Genomic DNA, 17,599 nt, shown 5'->3' with positions numbered 1-17,599 from the left:
TATAGATTTTTAATCTGATGTATATATTATGGATAAGATGATTTTGTTTGTTCTTTTGTATTTAAATCGGATCATTCTAATTGGTGGAGAGACTCTGGACGCACTCTGAAGCAAATGGCTGGTATCACCAGCACCGTCGGATTCAACGCCATTCTCGCCGGAGCCACCAAAACGGTGTCGCATCCTTCACCCTCTGTTAAATCTAAGCTCTTTGGTCTTCGACTCTGTCTGGCCGAATTGTCAATTGTTTCTCTTTCCCCTTATCATCATCACCGTTGCCCCGCCATCACCTGCCGTTACGGAGGCGGTGGTGGCGGAGGAGGCGGAGGGTCTAGATTTCCCGGCGATAGGAGAGGTAGGCAAAAAGAATCCGAGGATGATGATGATTCGCTTGATATCTCAGCTATTAGGTAATTGTGGAAACTCTTAAAATGATTGAATTTGAAATTTCTGTAGCTCAAGTTATGATTGATTTTGATGTATTTGTTGAATTGAGTAGGTCAGCAACTGTTAGGCTTATTGATGATCAGCAGAACATGGTAAATGAAGTGCCTTTTAGTGTTAAAACTTTTGATTTCAGCAAAAATTGAAAATTTCCAGTTTCTTTCTTCTTTAGATTGGTTTAGTTTCCAAAGACGAAGCGGTTCGAAGAGCTGAAGATGCTGAGCTTGATCTGGTTTGTGTTTCTTTGGAAATTTCTAAACTTGTAAGTACCTTTCTTGAATCACTGAGTTATCTCGTATGCCGAAAATTTGGTTTTCAGGTGATTCTTTCGCCGGATGCAGATCCTCCAGTTGTCAGAATGATGGATTACAGGTAAATAATGATCATTTGTATCAAATGGATTGTGTATATGAAAGTTTCAAGGAGAATGATTCTTTTCCTTTTTGCTTCATTACCTATCAGTAAATACAGATATGAGCAGCAAAAGAGGAAAAAGGAACAGCAGAAGAAAAGTATTTGATCATCCTTCTCTGCTTAACTGGATATAATGTTTAAAATTATAAGCTCCTCACATACTGTGTAGTATTCACATGATTGGATTGTGTAACTGAAGCTTTGTTCTTATGTCAGCTACTCGCATGGACTTGAAGGAGCTTAAAATGGGGTAATTTGAGCCATTGCAGTATCTCTTTTATCTGTGCAGTTGCGATGCTTTTGTTAGAATTGCTTCTTCTCAAAAGGGTTCTGCTTTTTGTTTCCCGCTAGTTATAACATCGATCAACATGATTATTCTGTACGCATGAGAGCAGCCCGGAAGTTTTTGCAAGACGGTGACAAGGTTGTTCCCGTTTACCTTCTTTTTTCTGTTGCTACCGGAACTGTATGGGCGGAGCGAGTTCTGTCCCTTCTGATTACATTTTGCTGCTGTGTGATTTGTAATTCACTCAGGTTAAAGTGATTGTGAACATGAAAGGCCGAGAAAACGAGTTCAGAAATATTGCTATTGAGCTCCTCAGACGTTTTCAGACTGAAATAGGAGAGGTCTGTTCTGTTCTCTATGCTCTTTCCTAATAGAAGTTTGGTATTGGATTTGCATGTGAATTGCACCTTAATTACATCTGCAGCTTGCGACTGAGGAGAGCAAAAACTTTCGGGACAGAAATTTGTTTATTACCTTGGTGCCAAACAAAGAAGTTATTCGGAAAGTGCAAGAACCACCCCCAAAAAAGAAGAAAAAGCCAGCGGATGATGAAGTTTCAGCGGCAGGTATAACTGCAACGCAAGATACATGATGCGGAATTGTCTGATATCAAACTAATCACCGGATAAGGATCGGAGCGCTAGGCACAATTGTCTATATTTTATCTGGTAAATGTTCAGGGAGTTTGATAAATTTCTGTATAGTTCCTTTTCTAATATGCTTCTTGTATTTCCTTGTATCTGTAACCATAGAAATAGATTATTTGAATGAAGATCTTCGTCAACTTTTTTGTATACCAGAAGTTTTCAACTTTTAAGCATAGTCATATAGAAGGTAATAAGTAATCAAGATTTATTGAGTCAGAAAAGAATTATCAATTATGAGTGATGTAATGGTACAGGATGAGTACAGTATAACTTGTGTTGAGGCCAAAAACAAGCCACTACCAATAATCTCCACATGAACAGACACCGTCTTTGAAGTGATGGAAGCGGTTGGCATCTCTTACAACAATCACTCTCTCTGTGATCTTTGAAATGAGTTTGGTTGCGGTGTGACAGTCTAAACAGACCCGAAGATTCTTTATGATCCGGATTTCTGTTCCTGGCTCAGTAGCTATGAGTCCAAAGGCAATGGCTAGCCTCTCGCTGTGAACCTTCACCATCAGCTCCCTTTCTTCCTCCTCCACATCATGCAGGGCCAACTCAGTCTCGGGTTGGTACCCAGCTTCCCTCATCTTCCCTTCGAGCTTCTCCAGCTTCTCATGGATTGCTTTTACTTGTGGATGTGACTGATCCCCTGAGGTAAAGACATGAGGCGTCTCACCTATTTCTATTAAGGTATATCCAGGAGCTTTGGCTAGTTTCCTCTTCTTTGCGGTTTGTCTAACCGTAGCAGCCTGTGGATAGTTTCTATCAGCTGAGTGAATATTCGACAGCAAAACATGGTATCCTACATTGTCTGGATCTAGCTCAAACAGCTTCTCAGAGACTGTTCGGGCAAGGTTTGTGTCTTTGTGAATCCTACAAGCTCCTAGCAATGTTTCCCACACAGAAGGACCAGGCTGAATCGGCATTGCTTCTATAAACTGCAATGCTCTCTGTAAGTGTCCTGCTCGGCCAAGAATATCAACCACACAGGCGTAATGCTTGACTGATGGTTCAAAACCATACCGGTGGATCATGGAGTTGAATATCTCATCACCTTCTTTGACCAGGCCAGCATGACTACAAGCGTAAAGAACGCAGAGGAAAGTGACTGGTGTTGGTGCAATGCCGGAATTCAACATCTCAGAGAAGATAGTCAGAGCTTCTTGTCCATGTCCATGAAGTCCATAACCGGAAATCATCGTGTTCCATGTAACTTCATTCTTCTTTGGCATAAAGTCAAACAATCTGCGAGCTTCTGCAATGCTTCCACACTTCGCATACATACCAATCAAAGCAGTCGACACATATATGCTAGACTCAAAATCTGTGCTCCTTACTAAATCATGAACCCATTTCCCCAAACTTAAAGCTCCTAACTGCGCACAAGCTGATAGAATACAAGTTATTGTGACAGGGTTTGGACTGAATTCTGAATTCTGCATTTCTCGGAAGAGAGATATCGCGTCCTCTGTCAACCCGTTTTGGGTGTAACCTGAGATCATTGCATTCCAAGATGGCAAGCTTTTTTCCGGAGACTCATCAAAAAGCTTCCGGGCTGATTCTATCTCATTCAATTTACTATAAACCGTAGTTAACGCGGTTGAGACAGAAGTATGAGACAGGAAATTCGATTTCAAGCTGTAACCATGAATGGCATATATAAGCATAAGATGACCAGAGACAGGGACCAGACTGACCAGCGTGCTTGACTTCAACTTTGCTCCTGATAACATCAGCTCTTTAAACAGGCTTAAAGAGAGCTCGGTCTCTCCATTGGAAGTATACCCATGAATCATTGCGTTGTAAGCTACTATATCTGGTCTACGAAACTCACGAAACAGAGTACTTGCCATCTTAATCTTTCCACACTTTGAGTATAGTGAGATGAAACCAGTAAGAACATAATCGTGGGAGTAGCACCCAGTTTTTGTGGCAAGACTATGGATTTGCATCCCGAGTCTAAGCTCCTGCAACTCTGCAACAGCGGGAAGAATATCAAGCAGAGTTGTTGTGTCCAAACGGGTACAGCTCTCATTGATCAAATCCCTGAAAACCTGAATAGATTCCACATACATTTCATTCTTTCGGTAACCAGATATCATCGTGTTCCACAAAATTGTGTCTTTCTCAGGCATTCTGTCGAACACCTTCCTAGCATCTTCGACTCGCCAAAACTTAAAGTACATCTTAACAATGTTCGACCCAAGAAGCAATTCTGAGTCACACCCATCAACGATCGCTTGACCATGAATAACACAGCCAGCTCTGTCGTCACGAAACCCAGAAGCAGCTGATATAGCGAAGGCGTAGGTGGAGCTGTTGGGCTTGAGATCAGTGGATTTCCTTAGATGAGCGAACACAGCGAGCGAAGAGTGAGGTGATTCGTTGACGGAGAAGCCACGCATGAGGACGTTGAAAAGGAAAACGTCAGGTCTTTGGACGGAGAGGAAAATGTCGCGTGCGTAGTAAATGGCGCCGAGGTCGGAGAGTCGTTGGGTAAGCTTGGTGAGCAATGAGATGTCGTTGCGGAAGCCATGGAGAACGATCTGAGCATGGGTTTGAGCAAGGTGAGATATAGAAGTTGATCTTTTGAAGAGATCGAGAAAATTGTTCTTGCTTATCAATGCAGCGGTTGTCTCGGCGGTGGCGGCCGACACTGTCCGTAGTAGCATTTGGCTTTTTGCCTTTCAGAGAATACGAAAGAAGTCATTTTGCATTCTTTCATTTTCATTTAAATATTTTTTACCTTTAATCTAAATTATAACATATCAAATGTTGATTTATATGGGATTCAATAAAGAAAATGAATTTCAACTTACGATTACATTTTGATTTTGTTAGTGAATTTTTTTCCGAAAAGTATAATAGAAGAGCCAAAACAGTTCTATTAAATTTTTGTAATGAATTCTACACTAAATGATACTAAAGAATAAAACCCCCAAAAAATACCCCACATCAGAGCTTACATGTGAAAAATAAATTTCTTTTTTTGTATCCTAAGACTTTCGAACTCGTGATCTTTCACTTCTTTTTTTCCTAAGCTAATGTTTTATACCAAAAAAAGAAGAAGAAAACTTCAACAAGCAAAGATCAAAAAAGGATCTCGACAAGAGAAATGTGAGGCATCAAAGAGCAATTTACAGGTGATCAGTGTTGAGCGTGTGGGAACTGTAAGCTTTGTTATTTATGGCCATGGAAACTTGCTTAATGGCAACAATGGAGGAGTCTCCTTTGCGTCTTCTCCTTCTTCTCGCCTAGTTTGTATCAGATGAGTCTTGAGGCTACACTCTTCAATCTGTTCATTTTATAAAATCTCAGTTTCAATTCCTTTAAAAGACTCATTTTTCATTAGAGCATTGGACTGTTTTTGTTACCTGCATGATCGCAGTAGAGGCCAGAAGATCTTCACATTTTCCTTGCATAGAACTCTCTTTTGTAACTACAACAGCGAGTTCTGTTACCATTATGTTCATCTCCTCCACCTGCAAATACAAATCATAAAGAGAAGTGCACCAGCTTGAGAGTTATGTCAAGAGGATAAATTTGGAGAACAGATTTATTAAAAAGGTCTCACCTTTGAGAGTAAAGACCAAATGGACGATCCCATAGCCTGCATTACATCGAGGGCCGAGGACATAGCTGCTTTCAAAGATTCAGTGTCCGCCTGTAGGAAGAGAAGTTCTAAATGATCTTCTGAAATTAAGTTTCCATAAATATTTGCAAAAGTAATAATCTATATATACCTTTGTTCCTCCAGTCGCTGGAAGGCGAAGAGTGTTTGCTTCTAAATCTGATATGGCTCCAACTAAAGAACTAACATGGTCTCTTTCAAGTGTGGCCCAATCTTCAAGGCTCACCATCTGTGCACATATTTATGCATAAGCACGGCAGAATCTGATGAATACAAAGCCAGAACACAACAGAGAGACAACATACCTGATCGTTTAATAGTGAGTTGAGTTTGATCTCTAGCTTTAGCTGTTGTAGGCCAATCCTTTGCCTGGTCACATGATCCTGTAGTTCTGATATCGCATGCCACACATTGAACAGTGTTTCCTGAAAGTCAAAACTTAAATTTTCAGACGTCTTTAGATCAATCAATTAAAGGATCACATTATAGAAGACAGAGATGCTAAATACCTCGGAAGTTAGTCTTTGAATATACATTACAGATTCAGCTCGTGCAATTGCAAACCGCCACTGTAAATATCTATTGTGGAGCAAGCGCAGCTGATGAACATCTTCAATATAGCTTGCTTTTTTGCCTTTCTTGACGTCCGTGATGAAGCTGAGAACTGAAGTTGTGGTACTGGATTGTGTGGAAGTGCTGGTTTGTCTTATCCGTGAAGGACTTATCCCTCTTGAAGGTGGAGTTGATGGTCTAGCAAAACAGGAAGTATTTGTGCCACGCGAAGGACTTAACCCTCTTGAAGGACTTAAACCTCTAGTAGGACTCAATCCTCTAGAAGGGCTTAGTCCTCTTGATGGACTCACGCCTCTCGAAGTACTCATGCCTCGGGAAATAGACGAAGACGAAAACGATGTTCTACTTGGTGAAGCTGGGCGAGATCCAGGAGCAGGCAATGGATGCAACCTAGCTACAGCCGTTGCTAATGTTGCTCTATCCAACGAACCTGCAGACAAAAGTCTTTGAGCCCCAGAAGTTCGAGCTATGTTATTATCTTCCGACTTTGTTGGAGACACTAATCCACCATAACTAGATGTGTTACTAGAAGTTTTATGCAAAGGTCTTGAACTGCTGGACAATGGTAGTGACATTCTCCTAAGGGACGGCCCCATTCCAGGCCCTGAAGTTGGTAGACCCCTTGAAGCCTTGTCACCAAGATCCAAGCTTCTGTTTAAAGAATTCGAAGTGATCTTTCCACCAATTCTACTAGGCCACCGATGCTGTTCTATCAACCGGCTGTGAGGACCATCTACAGGTTTCGAATTCTCTGAAAGATCAGACACATTATTCTTCCCTTTCAATGGACTTCCCTTCCTCTCTGGCGTAGGTTTTCTTGATATAGAAGTCGTTTCAGCCTTATGCTTCTGAGCTATATTTGAAGAAGGTCTCAATGTTCGATCAACAGAAGAACTACTAACCGGTTTCTCCTTCTTACTAACAGGGACAGAGACTGAATCAGACTGAAACGAAACACTGAGGCTTCTCATAGTGGAAGGCCATAAGCTTTCAGGCAAACGACCTGTAGATAGCCTCCTAGATGAAGCTGGTAAGTCGATAGACAAGTCACGTATCGGCGTGGAGGGACTAGTCGGAGATGGTGGTGTTGAAGGACGCTTCCTCTCTGCTGAAACTGCTCTTTTTGCAGCCACAGATTGAGAGCTTGAAGAAACTGTTGGTCTTGTGACGCTTGGGGAAGGGCATCGCCCGGTTTTGGTTGGCGTGGGTGATCTGTACCTTGAACTAACCTCTGTTGTTCGAGGACGGCGAGTGGCAGCAAGTGCATTGTTCTTCTCGGATGGAAGAAGACGTTGCCTTGTAGTATCTGTTGCTACATCCATTCAAGCTAACGAAAGAAACTTGCATTGATTGAATTCAGCAGTTCATGCCTCTCGTCTAATTCTGCATTGAAGCTAAACAATAAAAACAGCTCTAGTTGCTGTAAATGAAGTCCCTTTGTTCTGCAAGAAACCCAAAACCCAGGAGAAAAAGTAAGATACCTCACAGACAGATAGGCCATGCGAAAAAAGAGCAAAGAATATTAGACAGCCCAGATAAAGAAAAGTAAATAAGATTCTACCTTTACAACAAAAAACCATATCAAAGACTCCCACATGTATTATCTAAGGGGAACAAACTAATGACAATTTCATCATCATTATCATGAAGAAAACAAAAAAAAGAACCAAATCCAGACTACAAAATCAAGAAAGAGCTGGGAACTAACAGGGGAAGAGATAAGAAAATTGTGTAGAACTAGGAAAACAGTGGTCAAAGAAGAGAGACAGACAAAAAGAGAGAATGGTGGGTTGAGTTCTAACTAGTTAGCTGCTACAGTTTCACAATATCAGGAATATTTTTTAAAAAAACAAGATTTTCAGAGAAAGAATCTTTTACAGTGTCTTAGTCACGGAAGTGCCATGGTCAGATGTGCTGGAAAATTAAATGAAGATTTTCGATTCAATCTATAGACCAATCTTCATCTTCTTTCCATCAACATCATAACACCTCAAAAGATAAACAAAAGAAACTTCCTTTATCACCTTGCAAACAGTAAACTTACTAAATTAAACAGCTCGAGATGTTGATAATTAGTGTCAAAATGTTTGATTTGTAGCAAAAATGGACATTTTGAAAGATTTTTGGTGTGTACTCCAAAAATGGGACCACGTGGATTGAAGAATCAAGAACCGGTGCCCACTCTCCGAGAGAAAATCAACGGTTGATGATAGAGAAATCATGAAATGCAGTAACATTGATGATTGATTAAATTTTGATCATTTGAGACATTTTCTCGAGAAAGTGAAGGATCAAAGAAGAAAAATCTGGGATTGAAAAAAAAACACAAACTTTATTATGTTTCTAAGTGAATGAGATGGTTTCTGACGAAGAATCCAAAAAGGAAATTTAGTCAGTTACTAACACGACTTGTGTCTCTCAATGACACAGACTCTTTTTATCGAATCAAATTTAGTAATATTTTTCCATGAAAATGCAAATCCTCACAAGTTTAACGAAATGAGATTCATTTATAGTTTCTATCAATGATCTAGCTCATGAATCTCAGATCGCAGTAATAATACCCAGAAAACTCTAGGGTTCTTCCGATTTTGAATAGAATTGAAATTGGGATTGATGACATCAAATGTAGAAGCTAAACATTAGAGATCCGATGAATCTGAGGTTGGGAAATAGAAAATATTACCAGGAAGAAACCCTAAGAGTGCCAAAAGTAATCAAAGTCTCGTGATTCTCCTCGCGAAAGACTTCTCTGTCCCCTTCGAGATCGAAATTGGGTATATGAAACGTGATCGGAATTGATTAACCAAGCTGGAGAATTGTAAATAAGAAAATGTTTCGCCGGTGATAGAATTGATCGGGCGATTTAAGAGGATGGGTTCGAGGAGATCAAAGAGAGAGAGAGAAAAAGAGAGAGAGAGAGAGGGCGTTATTTTCGCGCCACCTAATTTTGATATTAAAAAGAGTCTTTTTATTTTTCTCTCTAATCCGAATAATAAACCACAGAATCTCTCTAGCCTTTTGCTCATAGAGGTCACTCTACAACAAAACATAAATTGAGTAGACAAAACCGATTTAACCGGAATAAACCGTGATCGAAACTGAACCGGAATCCTTCCAATTTCGATATCCTTCACTTATTAATGATCAGATTCAACGATTTATGATCATGATTCATGAGATTGTAGTTTTTCGTTGGTACTATTGATCTACTTTAAGTACCAATGGAAATTGTTGTTGGAGTTTAACTATCAAAGATAATAAAATATTTGCCATGGATCGAGATAAAACGTGACAAGATTATGGTATTGATGATTGCTTCAAGTTTTTTATTTATTTTTAACACTTTTTTAATTGAAAAATTGGCATAACGCCGAAAGCTTAATTTTACATTCGGTTACTTTTCCCACCCAACCTTACCTAAATTCATAAGAGTTATGAGGACTCAAGCTCTAATTAAAAGAATGAATAAAATATCGAAAATAAAAATAAATTTTAGGAGAAATTGAAATTATGATGGTTACCCATGATATGTGTTTGGTCATTCTCTTCTATATAGATATATTTTGTCTTTTCTTCTACTAAGAAAGAATATTTACCAAACACTTACGATGGCTAATCCCCAACTAAGTTTCTTTTCTCATAATTTTCTTGTTTATTTATTCTATTTTATTAAATCTAGTGAATCTTATTCATTTTATGTTTCACTTATATATTAAGATTAGTGGCTAATTGTATCCCAAAAATAATAACTATATAGAGTCTAGTCATCCACGAGTAGGGATGTCAATTGGGCTGTCCAAGTCCAAATGGGCCTGTCCAAATGGGCAGCTCCATTTTTTTGGACACTGACGGTCTAAGCCTAAATAGGACCATGTCCAAATAAGACCAGACCAAATAAGACCATGACCAACTGGACATCCTATGGGGTCCAAATAATATAATTTTATATTTCCCGCAAAAACCGCAAAATCATATTTTCTCTCAAAATCGAAGAATTGCATTTTTTCGCTAAATCGTAAAATCACATTTTTCCGCCAGAACTGTAAAAATATTTTTTGGAGTGAAAATATCAATGTAAATCCGAATTTTTTAAAAAATAAAGAAATTTTTTTGTCTCCAAATTAATAACCCTAATTTTTAAGGCTTATTGGACGGCCATGTCCAGATGGGTTTGGCCCATTTGTTATGGACTAAATGGGCTTTTAGCCCATATGGACCGCTTCGAATTTGGGCGAATTTGGGCGTGACCAAATCCGGACCATTATAATTTGGACTGGTCTTGCCCATGGTCACGAAGCCCATTTGACATTCCTATCCACGAGGACTCTAAAGTCTAAACACCGTAATTAGTATGAGGTTTAGTCAATGTTCTAAAAAGCGGTCTAGGCGGTCGCCTAGGCCCCGACTAGGCGCTAGGCTCTCATGCGACGCCTAGATAACCGCCTTGACCGCCTAAAATTATATAGAACTTGTTTAATGTATTTTTTCAATTTCAATTAGAGTTTTATATATATATATATAGTTATAGATATTTATATATTATTTAATATAAATATAAATAAATGTCTTATTTAGTTTTTGTTTATAATTTCGTAATTTTTAGTTTTATATATATATTTTATATAACTTTTATATATAATATCATATTTATAATGTTTTATGTTATAAACGTCTAAACCGCCTTAAAAATTGCCTAGGCTCCGATTAGGCGTTCTAGGCGCTAGGCACTGGGTCACCGCCCGCTTAGCGCCTAGCGCTTTCTTGAACACTGGGTTTAGTACATAAAACACAATAAAAGAATCCAATTTAAAAATAGAAACAAAGAATAAACCCATTTTTTATTAAAAGAAAGGTCTGCTCCCACATGAGATGATTTGGACATATCATATGATCTTAAGCTTTCTATAGACCTTTGTCTCTCTTTCTTTTGTGTGTCCCTTACCTTGTGGAGTCTTGTTCCAACTTTACTTCCACTTGGAGTTCTTATGAATTTAATATCAATATATAACAAAATTCATTTTTCTTTCTCACTTTTTCTATTGTTAGAGTTAGAGATATATTTGTTTTATGTTCTCTTATATTGGCTACACATGTACGTACTGCCAATTTTTTTAGAATCATTGAACCTAGCATACATTTATGTGTATATATGATGACATATATCTACTCGTCTAGTCTCCCGTGGTCCGTTCAAGGATTCTACTTGGCTAGAAATATAGAATAAATTACGGATTTTGTCCTTTTTCATAAGGGCATTTGTAGATTTTGTCCTTTTTTGAATAGTTTATGCATTTTGCCCTTTTTCATGCTTCAAAAATATGATTTAACATGCGTTTCACTCGTTATGTTTGGGTTTAGTCGGTTCCATTTGTTCTTAGGGTTTAGTATTTGGTATAAAGTACGTATTTTTGGAAAAAAAAATCTTAAATACGTACATTTTTAAATGTTAAAAAGGGCAAAATCCGTAAACTATTCAAAAAAGGGCATTTTCATAAGTTTTTCCCAAAAAAGGACATTTTAAACAATAATCCCTAGAAATATATGTTATTGGAACTTTTTCCAATTCATTTTGTAGTTATTAGTTCATATATAATGTAAAGAACGATACACATGTGTTTATATTGTTATCAAACTAAATAATTCTCTATATTAATTATGTCCACCAAAGTTTTTACCTTCTTTAAATGGGTAAAAGAAGATCAATCTATAAAGGATGTCTACGTTATGGAGATTCAACTTGTTAATATAGGGATTAAACTTCCGGACAAATATTGACTAGCAATAGAAACAAAAGTAATTGAATCTAACGTGTTCAATTATTTTGTTTACCGACATATTTTGTATGTTTCAGAATGTACAAATGAAATATGCTAGTTAGATATACATCTATCAAATCCTTTTGTACAAGTGTACTCGAGATAGAAAGAAAACAAAGGAAGTCAATTATACCTTTTTGTATAAGTGTGTACTGGTTAAATAACAATATATTTTAATCATTATTATTGTTATAAAGCTATCATATTCCTCGTATTATTAAGGTATGCAGATAAGAAAAAAGATAAATCTTTGCGTCTTGGTGTGACTAAGTATAATAAGCAAGAGCCAAATGATGGGTATTCACGTGCCTAGCACAATTATATTGACCACACTAAGAAGAACTAGAGTTATTAATATATGTCATGTCTTCGCAATGTGTCTTTGCTTGTCTAAAGCTTGTCGTTTTCTTGTTTCCTCTTATCTATTAGGCGGTGTAGTTTCCTCGATCAAATTATCTTTTTCCTTTTTTTAAAACCAATATTTGTAAGAAACGTGTGTTTCTTATGAACAAGAGTCACTGCTTTGGTAATGTCTATCAAAATGTAATAAATGAAGTTCCATAAAGAATGATGAAGTAAATTTTACTTTCTAAACTACTACTGTTTGGGTTAGTTACATAACTAAGGCAAACTTCTCTTCTGGCTGCTGATGATTCCCGCTTCTGATTGAGCCTTTTTCTGTATAAGTTATTAAGCTTTGGTACAACAAAACTGGATTCTGGAGGAAGCAGTCCCCATTGATGTTCTTTTACCTCAACAAGGGCCGAAAAACAGAGATGGGGGAAAGCTATTACTGTCGTCTTCATCATCATCATCAGTACTTCACAAGTCCAGCACCTTGAGCCTTCCCAATAACTGACTCTATGCTTCCATCAAAGAGATCAAAGCTTTTCGCAACAGCAAAACCCGAAAACATACCATCCACTGCAGCACTTACAATGCCACCAGCATAACCAGCTCCTTCACCAACTGGGTATAGACCTTTTAAGCTCGTGCTCTCGTAGGTCTCATTGCTTCGAGGTATCCGAACAGGGGAACTTGTTCTTGTCTGGTAAACAAGTTGAAACATCGTTGTTATTTCTAATCTGAAGAGTAAACTGATTCAGGACAAGGAAGATATATATATATATAATATACCTCTACGCCGTGGAGGAGTGCTTCCTCTGAGATGAATCCTGGTAACTGAAAGTTCAAGGGTTTAGAGAAAGACAGAGCTATAGGTTTGTTTATGCGGAAATATATAACCAACCTCTTTTTCAAACATAGAGATAGACTGTCGCAGAGACTCTGTAATATGAGTAGGAAACAGTTCATGCAGATTTGCAGATTTCACTCCTAATCTATAGCTTGATGGAGGTAAAGGTGTTTCTGTTTAACAGCACAAGAGTATCCAAAATCATCAATGAACAAGCCGATAAAAAATATTTTGAATTATAAAAATGAGAACTGAGTATTAAGGAAAATGTTACTCACCAGATAGCTTGTTTTGCAGAAAATCAGTAACCCTTTGTACAGGAACTGTAAAATCGCCACCACCCATTATAGCCGCTCTTCTTTCAAACTCTCTCTAGAGGAATACAAAAATCAAAGGAGACATATTGAATATAACTCATGAGTATTAATAGTAATCCACTTCCAGATTGATACCTGAAACTCAATTCCAGCTAAGGGTCCTTTAAGATTGAGAACATCAAAGTCTTTTGCTGAGACTGTGACAACGAGTGCAGCATTGGCCCATTTGGATGAACGGCGAGAAAATGACATGCCATTGATGCAGAGTTCGGTTGGGTTTGTGCTGGTGAGAACAACCTGAAAGTACATGGAAACAGGCTTATTCGTGAGAAATCGAATGAAAAAAAAAAAACAGCAAGACACTCTTTACGGAAACTGTTACCTGACCACCAGGACACATGCAGAAGGAGTAGCAACTACGTTTTGATGAAGACTGCGAGAGATCCTCGGCCTTATCATTCACATACTGAACAACCTTATAATCTGCCACTGGTACTTTACCTCGTCCTTTAAGAACTTCACTTGCCAAATCCGAGTACTGGAAAGAAAGACCATCACAAGAACATAGGTGTTTTATATACAAGTCAAGACTTGAATAACGATAAGGTACAACAAAGTCATGGGATCTGATTTATTGAAGATATATGGTATTAAGATAATCGAACCAACCTGTATACTGTTAATTAGCTCCTGCGGATGCTCAATGCGCAAACCAACCTGATCCACACAAACGGATAGAAATCAAATGATAATACCAAGCTAAGTATAATAAAGCATCCAGATATATCGATTCAATATGAACATTTTAAGAAAGAACACACTCAACAACATATATACAAAGAACTTACAGCAAAATCTTTTGGGGTCAATTCAACATTACGAGAATGAAGCATCTCATATGTGTCACGTGCTGAGTGACCAACTGCAAGAACAACTGCATCAAACTTTAAATTCTGAGAGGTACTCTGCAATTGATCTGTTGAATCCGAAACCCTGACTCCAACAACACGAGAATCCTCTACCAGAAGATCATCTACCCGAGTTCCAAACTTGATAGTCACCTAATTAAGCATATGGAATTAAAGAGGCTGCTCAGATGAGAAAAAAACATCAAAAAGTAATAGAGAGACATAGATCAATCTCTCATTTTAGACTTACTCCCGCACTTTGAAGATAATGTCTGAAATTACGGAGTAATGGAACTAGCTTATCTGTTCCTAGATGAGGCTTTCCGTTGACCAATATATTATCAGGAGCCCCAAAGCGAACCAACGTCTTCAACACCTGTAACAATTAACGCAATGGTCACAATTTTTCCATTTGTACGCAAACATGAAGTGCTTCTATGTAACATTTGACAGTCTCAAAATACTAACCGCTAAAACGGTGGCACTATTCTTTCCTATTCGAGTAACAAGCTTTCCATCACTCCAAGTACCTGCACCACCCTGCGATGCATAAGTGCTAAAATATGACTTTGACAATAACAAAGGAAACTAGCAAAAGACTGAAGAGAAGGCGTTTAAACCTCGCCAAAGCAGAAATTACTCTCCATATCCAAAATCTTGCGAACTACCAAAGCGCCGATATCACGTCCCCTTTCTTCTACTGCTTGCCCTCTTTCTATCAATGTCACATCTGCACCGAACTCTGCAAGAACAAGAGCTGCAAACAAACCAGATGGACCACCACCAACAACTGCGATTTTCGGTTTGCTTCGTCCTCCACGCTGGTGTGGATCTCCAGAGCCATTGATAATCTGAGGTTCATATTCTCCGGGTGCTGTCTCACTGTTGATCCTTTTACAGTCGTTAACCACACTGATCAAGTCCCCTGAAACACTCTTCTCGGTAGACACATGTTCAATAAGCCCAATCTTAGGCTCTAACCGGAAAATGAAATCATGAGCACGAGGCTCCAACTCAAGAAGGGTCTTCACGTCCAAATCCACAGTATAAACAAACTTGGCTTCTTTCAGAATCTAAACAAAAGATGAAAACTTCACTCACTTGAACTATAATTCATAAACATATATGTAGAATCAAATTGAATTCTACCTTCCTAGCGTCAAAAGATTTCCTAATCACCGAAAATGCTTCTTCTGGCAGCATTGAAGCAACCTGAAAAACCCAATTTATCAAATTACAGATAGTATCAAGTATCAAAATACTTCCACAAACTCTAATTTCATACCCATAAGGTAAAGTTTCCAACTTTTCACCGGAGAACTCACCGGAAACTCGATAACTTTAGCGATGGCTTGAAGCAAACCTTCGGAAATTCCGAGAAAGTCCTTTCCAGGGTCATCTCCGACAGGAACTCCGAGCTTAGAGAGACGCCAAACTCCTTCGAGCTTGTTCTTAACTTTGGCCACAGCTTCCTTCTGCTCTGTCCTCAGCTTCCTCCTCTCAGAAGGATATCTCCGCTTCCCGGTTCGCTTGGCAGCACAGAGAATCCGGTGTGTTTGGATACGGGGATAAGCGAGTACCGCTCTAGAATAAGGAATTCGCAGGTCATGGCTCGATGAGAGAAATGAAGAACTGAGGAAATTCGTTTGCGAGAGAGACATAGTGAGAGCTCAAACTAAAAAGCTTGTCTCTGTGACTCTGTACCCAGTGAGTTATCCTTTCATTTCAAATGGAATCGACTCGAACTCGGTTATATACAAACCATTGATTTTAATCTGGTTCGGTTCGGTTCGGTTCAATTCTTATATGGTTTTCGTTTATGAATTTCTCATGTATAATGAGAACCTAAGTTTTCATTTTACATTCTGATGGTTACTATGCAAGTGCAACTTCAAATTTTTATATCGTTTCGACTTTATCAGTAAAGTATATCCTAAGTAACCGGATTTCTTAAACAGTTTAAACCTACCGGAAATTAAATAGCCAAACATTACGGTTTTCGCCTTTCAATTTGGACCTTACCGGTCTACAAGTTAAAAAAATGAAAAATCCAGCTACACGAATTATACGCCAACACATCACCACACATGTAGACTATTCTAATGTTTCGCTAACTACACGAACTATTGGTATTACATACGGACATCCCCGAACTATCATCGGTTATGTGTGCAACACCATAACCATCATTTTCAGATAATATAAATGTCTTGTTAACTACACGAAGTATTTCTTTTTTTGTCAACTACACGAAGTATTTTCCATCAAATTTTTTTTTTTAAAGTAACTAAAAAATAAAAAATAACTAAAAAGTAAATATTACACTATTATAAATTATATATATATATATATTATAACTTTTAATGCATTATACTTTTAAGTTAAATTAATTTAACTAATTTAATATTTATTATATTAAATTGTTAAAAATTTAAAATAGTCACTTAGTTAAATTATACATCACTATAAGTTAAATAAAACTATATAATATATCAATGTAAATTATATATAGCATAACCATCATTTCCAGATAATATAAATGTATTGTTAACTACACGCAACATTTTTTTAAAACTAAATTACAAAATGAAAAAATAACTAAAAGTAAATAATACACTATTGTTAATTATATATATGCATTATAACTTTTAAAGTTTAAATTCTACATATGCAGTATCCCTTATAATTTTAAGTTAAATTAATTAACTAATTTTTAATGCACACATATGTTTTATATGAAATTAATTTAACTAAACTTTTAAAAGTGTCACTTAATTAAATTATACATGTTCATTATAGGTTTAAGTTAATTAACAAATTTTTAATGAACACATATATTTTTTATGGAACTAGTTTAGTCTTTATTACATTAAAATTTTAAAGTTAGAATAGTTATAATGTACATATATAATTTACATTGATATATTATATAGTTTTATTTAACTTATTAGTTTAAAAAAAATTGATGAAAATACTTTGTCTAGTTGACAAAAAAAAGAAATACTTCGTGTAGTTAACAAGACTTTATATTATTTGGAAATGATGGTTATGGTGTTGCACACATAACCGATGATAGTTCGGAGATGTCCGTATGTAATACCAATAGTTCGTGTAGTTAGCGAAACATTAAAATAGTCTGCATGTGTGGTGATGTGTTGACGTATAGTTCGTGTAGCTGACAATGATTTTTCCTTAAAAAAAACCATAAAAGATCTTCTCCTCTCTATTTCTCGCTTTCTCGATTGGTCCATTTCAATTTTATTATAGAAAAAGGCCATTTACATCAGAGATCAGTATACTTAATTTTCTAGTCTCTATTAATATTTATTTTATCACTGTTAAGCTTTTCCTCAGGAAACAAG

At 37.2% G+C, this 17,599-nt stretch overlaps 4 protein-coding genes across 7 annotated transcripts; 1 reads left to right on the top strand and 3 right to left on the bottom strand.

Annotated features, from left to right (window-relative positions):
- Positions 1 to 64: 64 nt before the first annotated feature.
- LOC9303406 (translation initiation factor IF3-4, chloroplastic) lies at positions 65 to 1,938 on the top strand. The gene is made up of 9 exons (XM_021017203.1): positions 65 to 410; positions 500 to 539; positions 617 to 676; positions 764 to 816; positions 907 to 956; positions 1,075 to 1,108; positions 1,210 to 1,282; positions 1,393 to 1,485; positions 1,569 to 1,938. Exons 1-9 carry the CDS (start codon positions 115 to 117, stop codon positions 1,734 to 1,736), a joined length of 867 nt encoding a protein of 288 aa, XP_020872862.1. The 5' UTR covers positions 65 to 114; the 3' UTR covers positions 1,737 to 1,938.
- Positions 1,939 to 1,995: 57 nt separating this feature from the next.
- On the bottom strand, positions 1,996 to 4,515 carry LOC9303405 (pentatricopeptide repeat-containing protein At4g30700). The gene has a single exon (XM_002867287.2). It carries the CDS (start codon positions 4,464 to 4,466, stop codon positions 2,088 to 2,090), a length of 2,379 nt encoding a protein of 792 aa, XP_002867333.1. The 5' UTR covers positions 4,467 to 4,515; the 3' UTR covers positions 1,996 to 2,087.
- A 144-nt stretch (positions 4,516 to 4,659) lies between these two features.
- Positions 4,660 to 8,969, bottom strand: LOC9303404 (AUGMIN subunit 8). Of its 2 annotated transcripts, none has more exons than XM_021017201.1 (7): positions 8,685 to 8,969; positions 5,935 to 7,440; positions 5,731 to 5,850; positions 5,538 to 5,654; positions 5,369 to 5,458; positions 5,169 to 5,276; positions 4,660 to 5,089 (listed from the first exon to the last, which is right to left on the bottom strand). In XM_021017201.1, the coding sequence occupies exons 2-7, from the start codon at positions 7,318 to 7,320 to the stop codon at positions 4,979 to 4,981; spliced, it is 1,932 nt and encodes a 643-aa protein (XP_020872860.1). In that variant the 5' UTR covers positions 7,321 to 7,440; positions 8,685 to 8,969; the 3' UTR covers positions 4,660 to 4,978. The 2 variants fall into 2 exon arrangements, with proteins under 2 accessions (XP_020872860.1, XP_020872861.1); XM_021017202.1 differs by lacking the exon at positions 8,685 to 8,969 and adding an exon at positions 7,877 to 7,987.
- A 3,367-nt stretch (positions 8,970 to 12,336) lies between these two features.
- Positions 12,337 to 15,959, bottom strand: LOC9303403 (uncharacterized protein Cbei_0202). 3 transcript variants are annotated; one of them, XM_021016453.1, is made up of 13 exons: positions 15,563 to 15,959; positions 15,387 to 15,449; positions 14,858 to 15,310; positions 14,706 to 14,777; positions 14,488 to 14,613; positions 14,178 to 14,390; positions 13,999 to 14,046; positions 13,712 to 13,867; positions 13,465 to 13,626; positions 13,291 to 13,384; positions 13,067 to 13,185; positions 12,955 to 12,999; positions 12,337 to 12,865 (listed from the first exon to the last, which is right to left on the bottom strand). In XM_021016453.1, the coding sequence occupies exons 1-13, from the start codon at positions 15,896 to 15,898 to the stop codon at positions 12,632 to 12,634; spliced, it is 2,121 nt and encodes a 706-aa protein (XP_020872112.1). In that variant the 5' UTR covers positions 15,899 to 15,959; the 3' UTR covers positions 12,337 to 12,631. The 3 variants fall into 3 exon arrangements, with proteins under 3 accessions (XP_020872112.1, XP_020872114.1, XP_020872113.1); XM_021016455.1 differs by having other exon boundaries at positions 15,523 to 15,593; XM_021016454.1 differs by lacking the exon at positions 12,955 to 12,999.
- Between the last annotated feature and the right edge of the window lie 1,640 nt (positions 15,960 to 17,599).

The sequence above is a fragment of the Arabidopsis lyrata genome (genome assembly GCF_000004255.2).
Source record: "Arabidopsis lyrata subsp. lyrata unplaced genomic scaffold ARALYscaffold_7, whole genome shotgun sequence".
Classification (NCBI taxonomy): domain Eukaryota; kingdom Viridiplantae; phylum Streptophyta; class Magnoliopsida; order Brassicales; family Brassicaceae; genus Arabidopsis; species Arabidopsis lyrata.
Note: the sequence above shows the minus strand (reverse complement) of the source record. Positions and strands in the feature narration are given on the sequence as shown.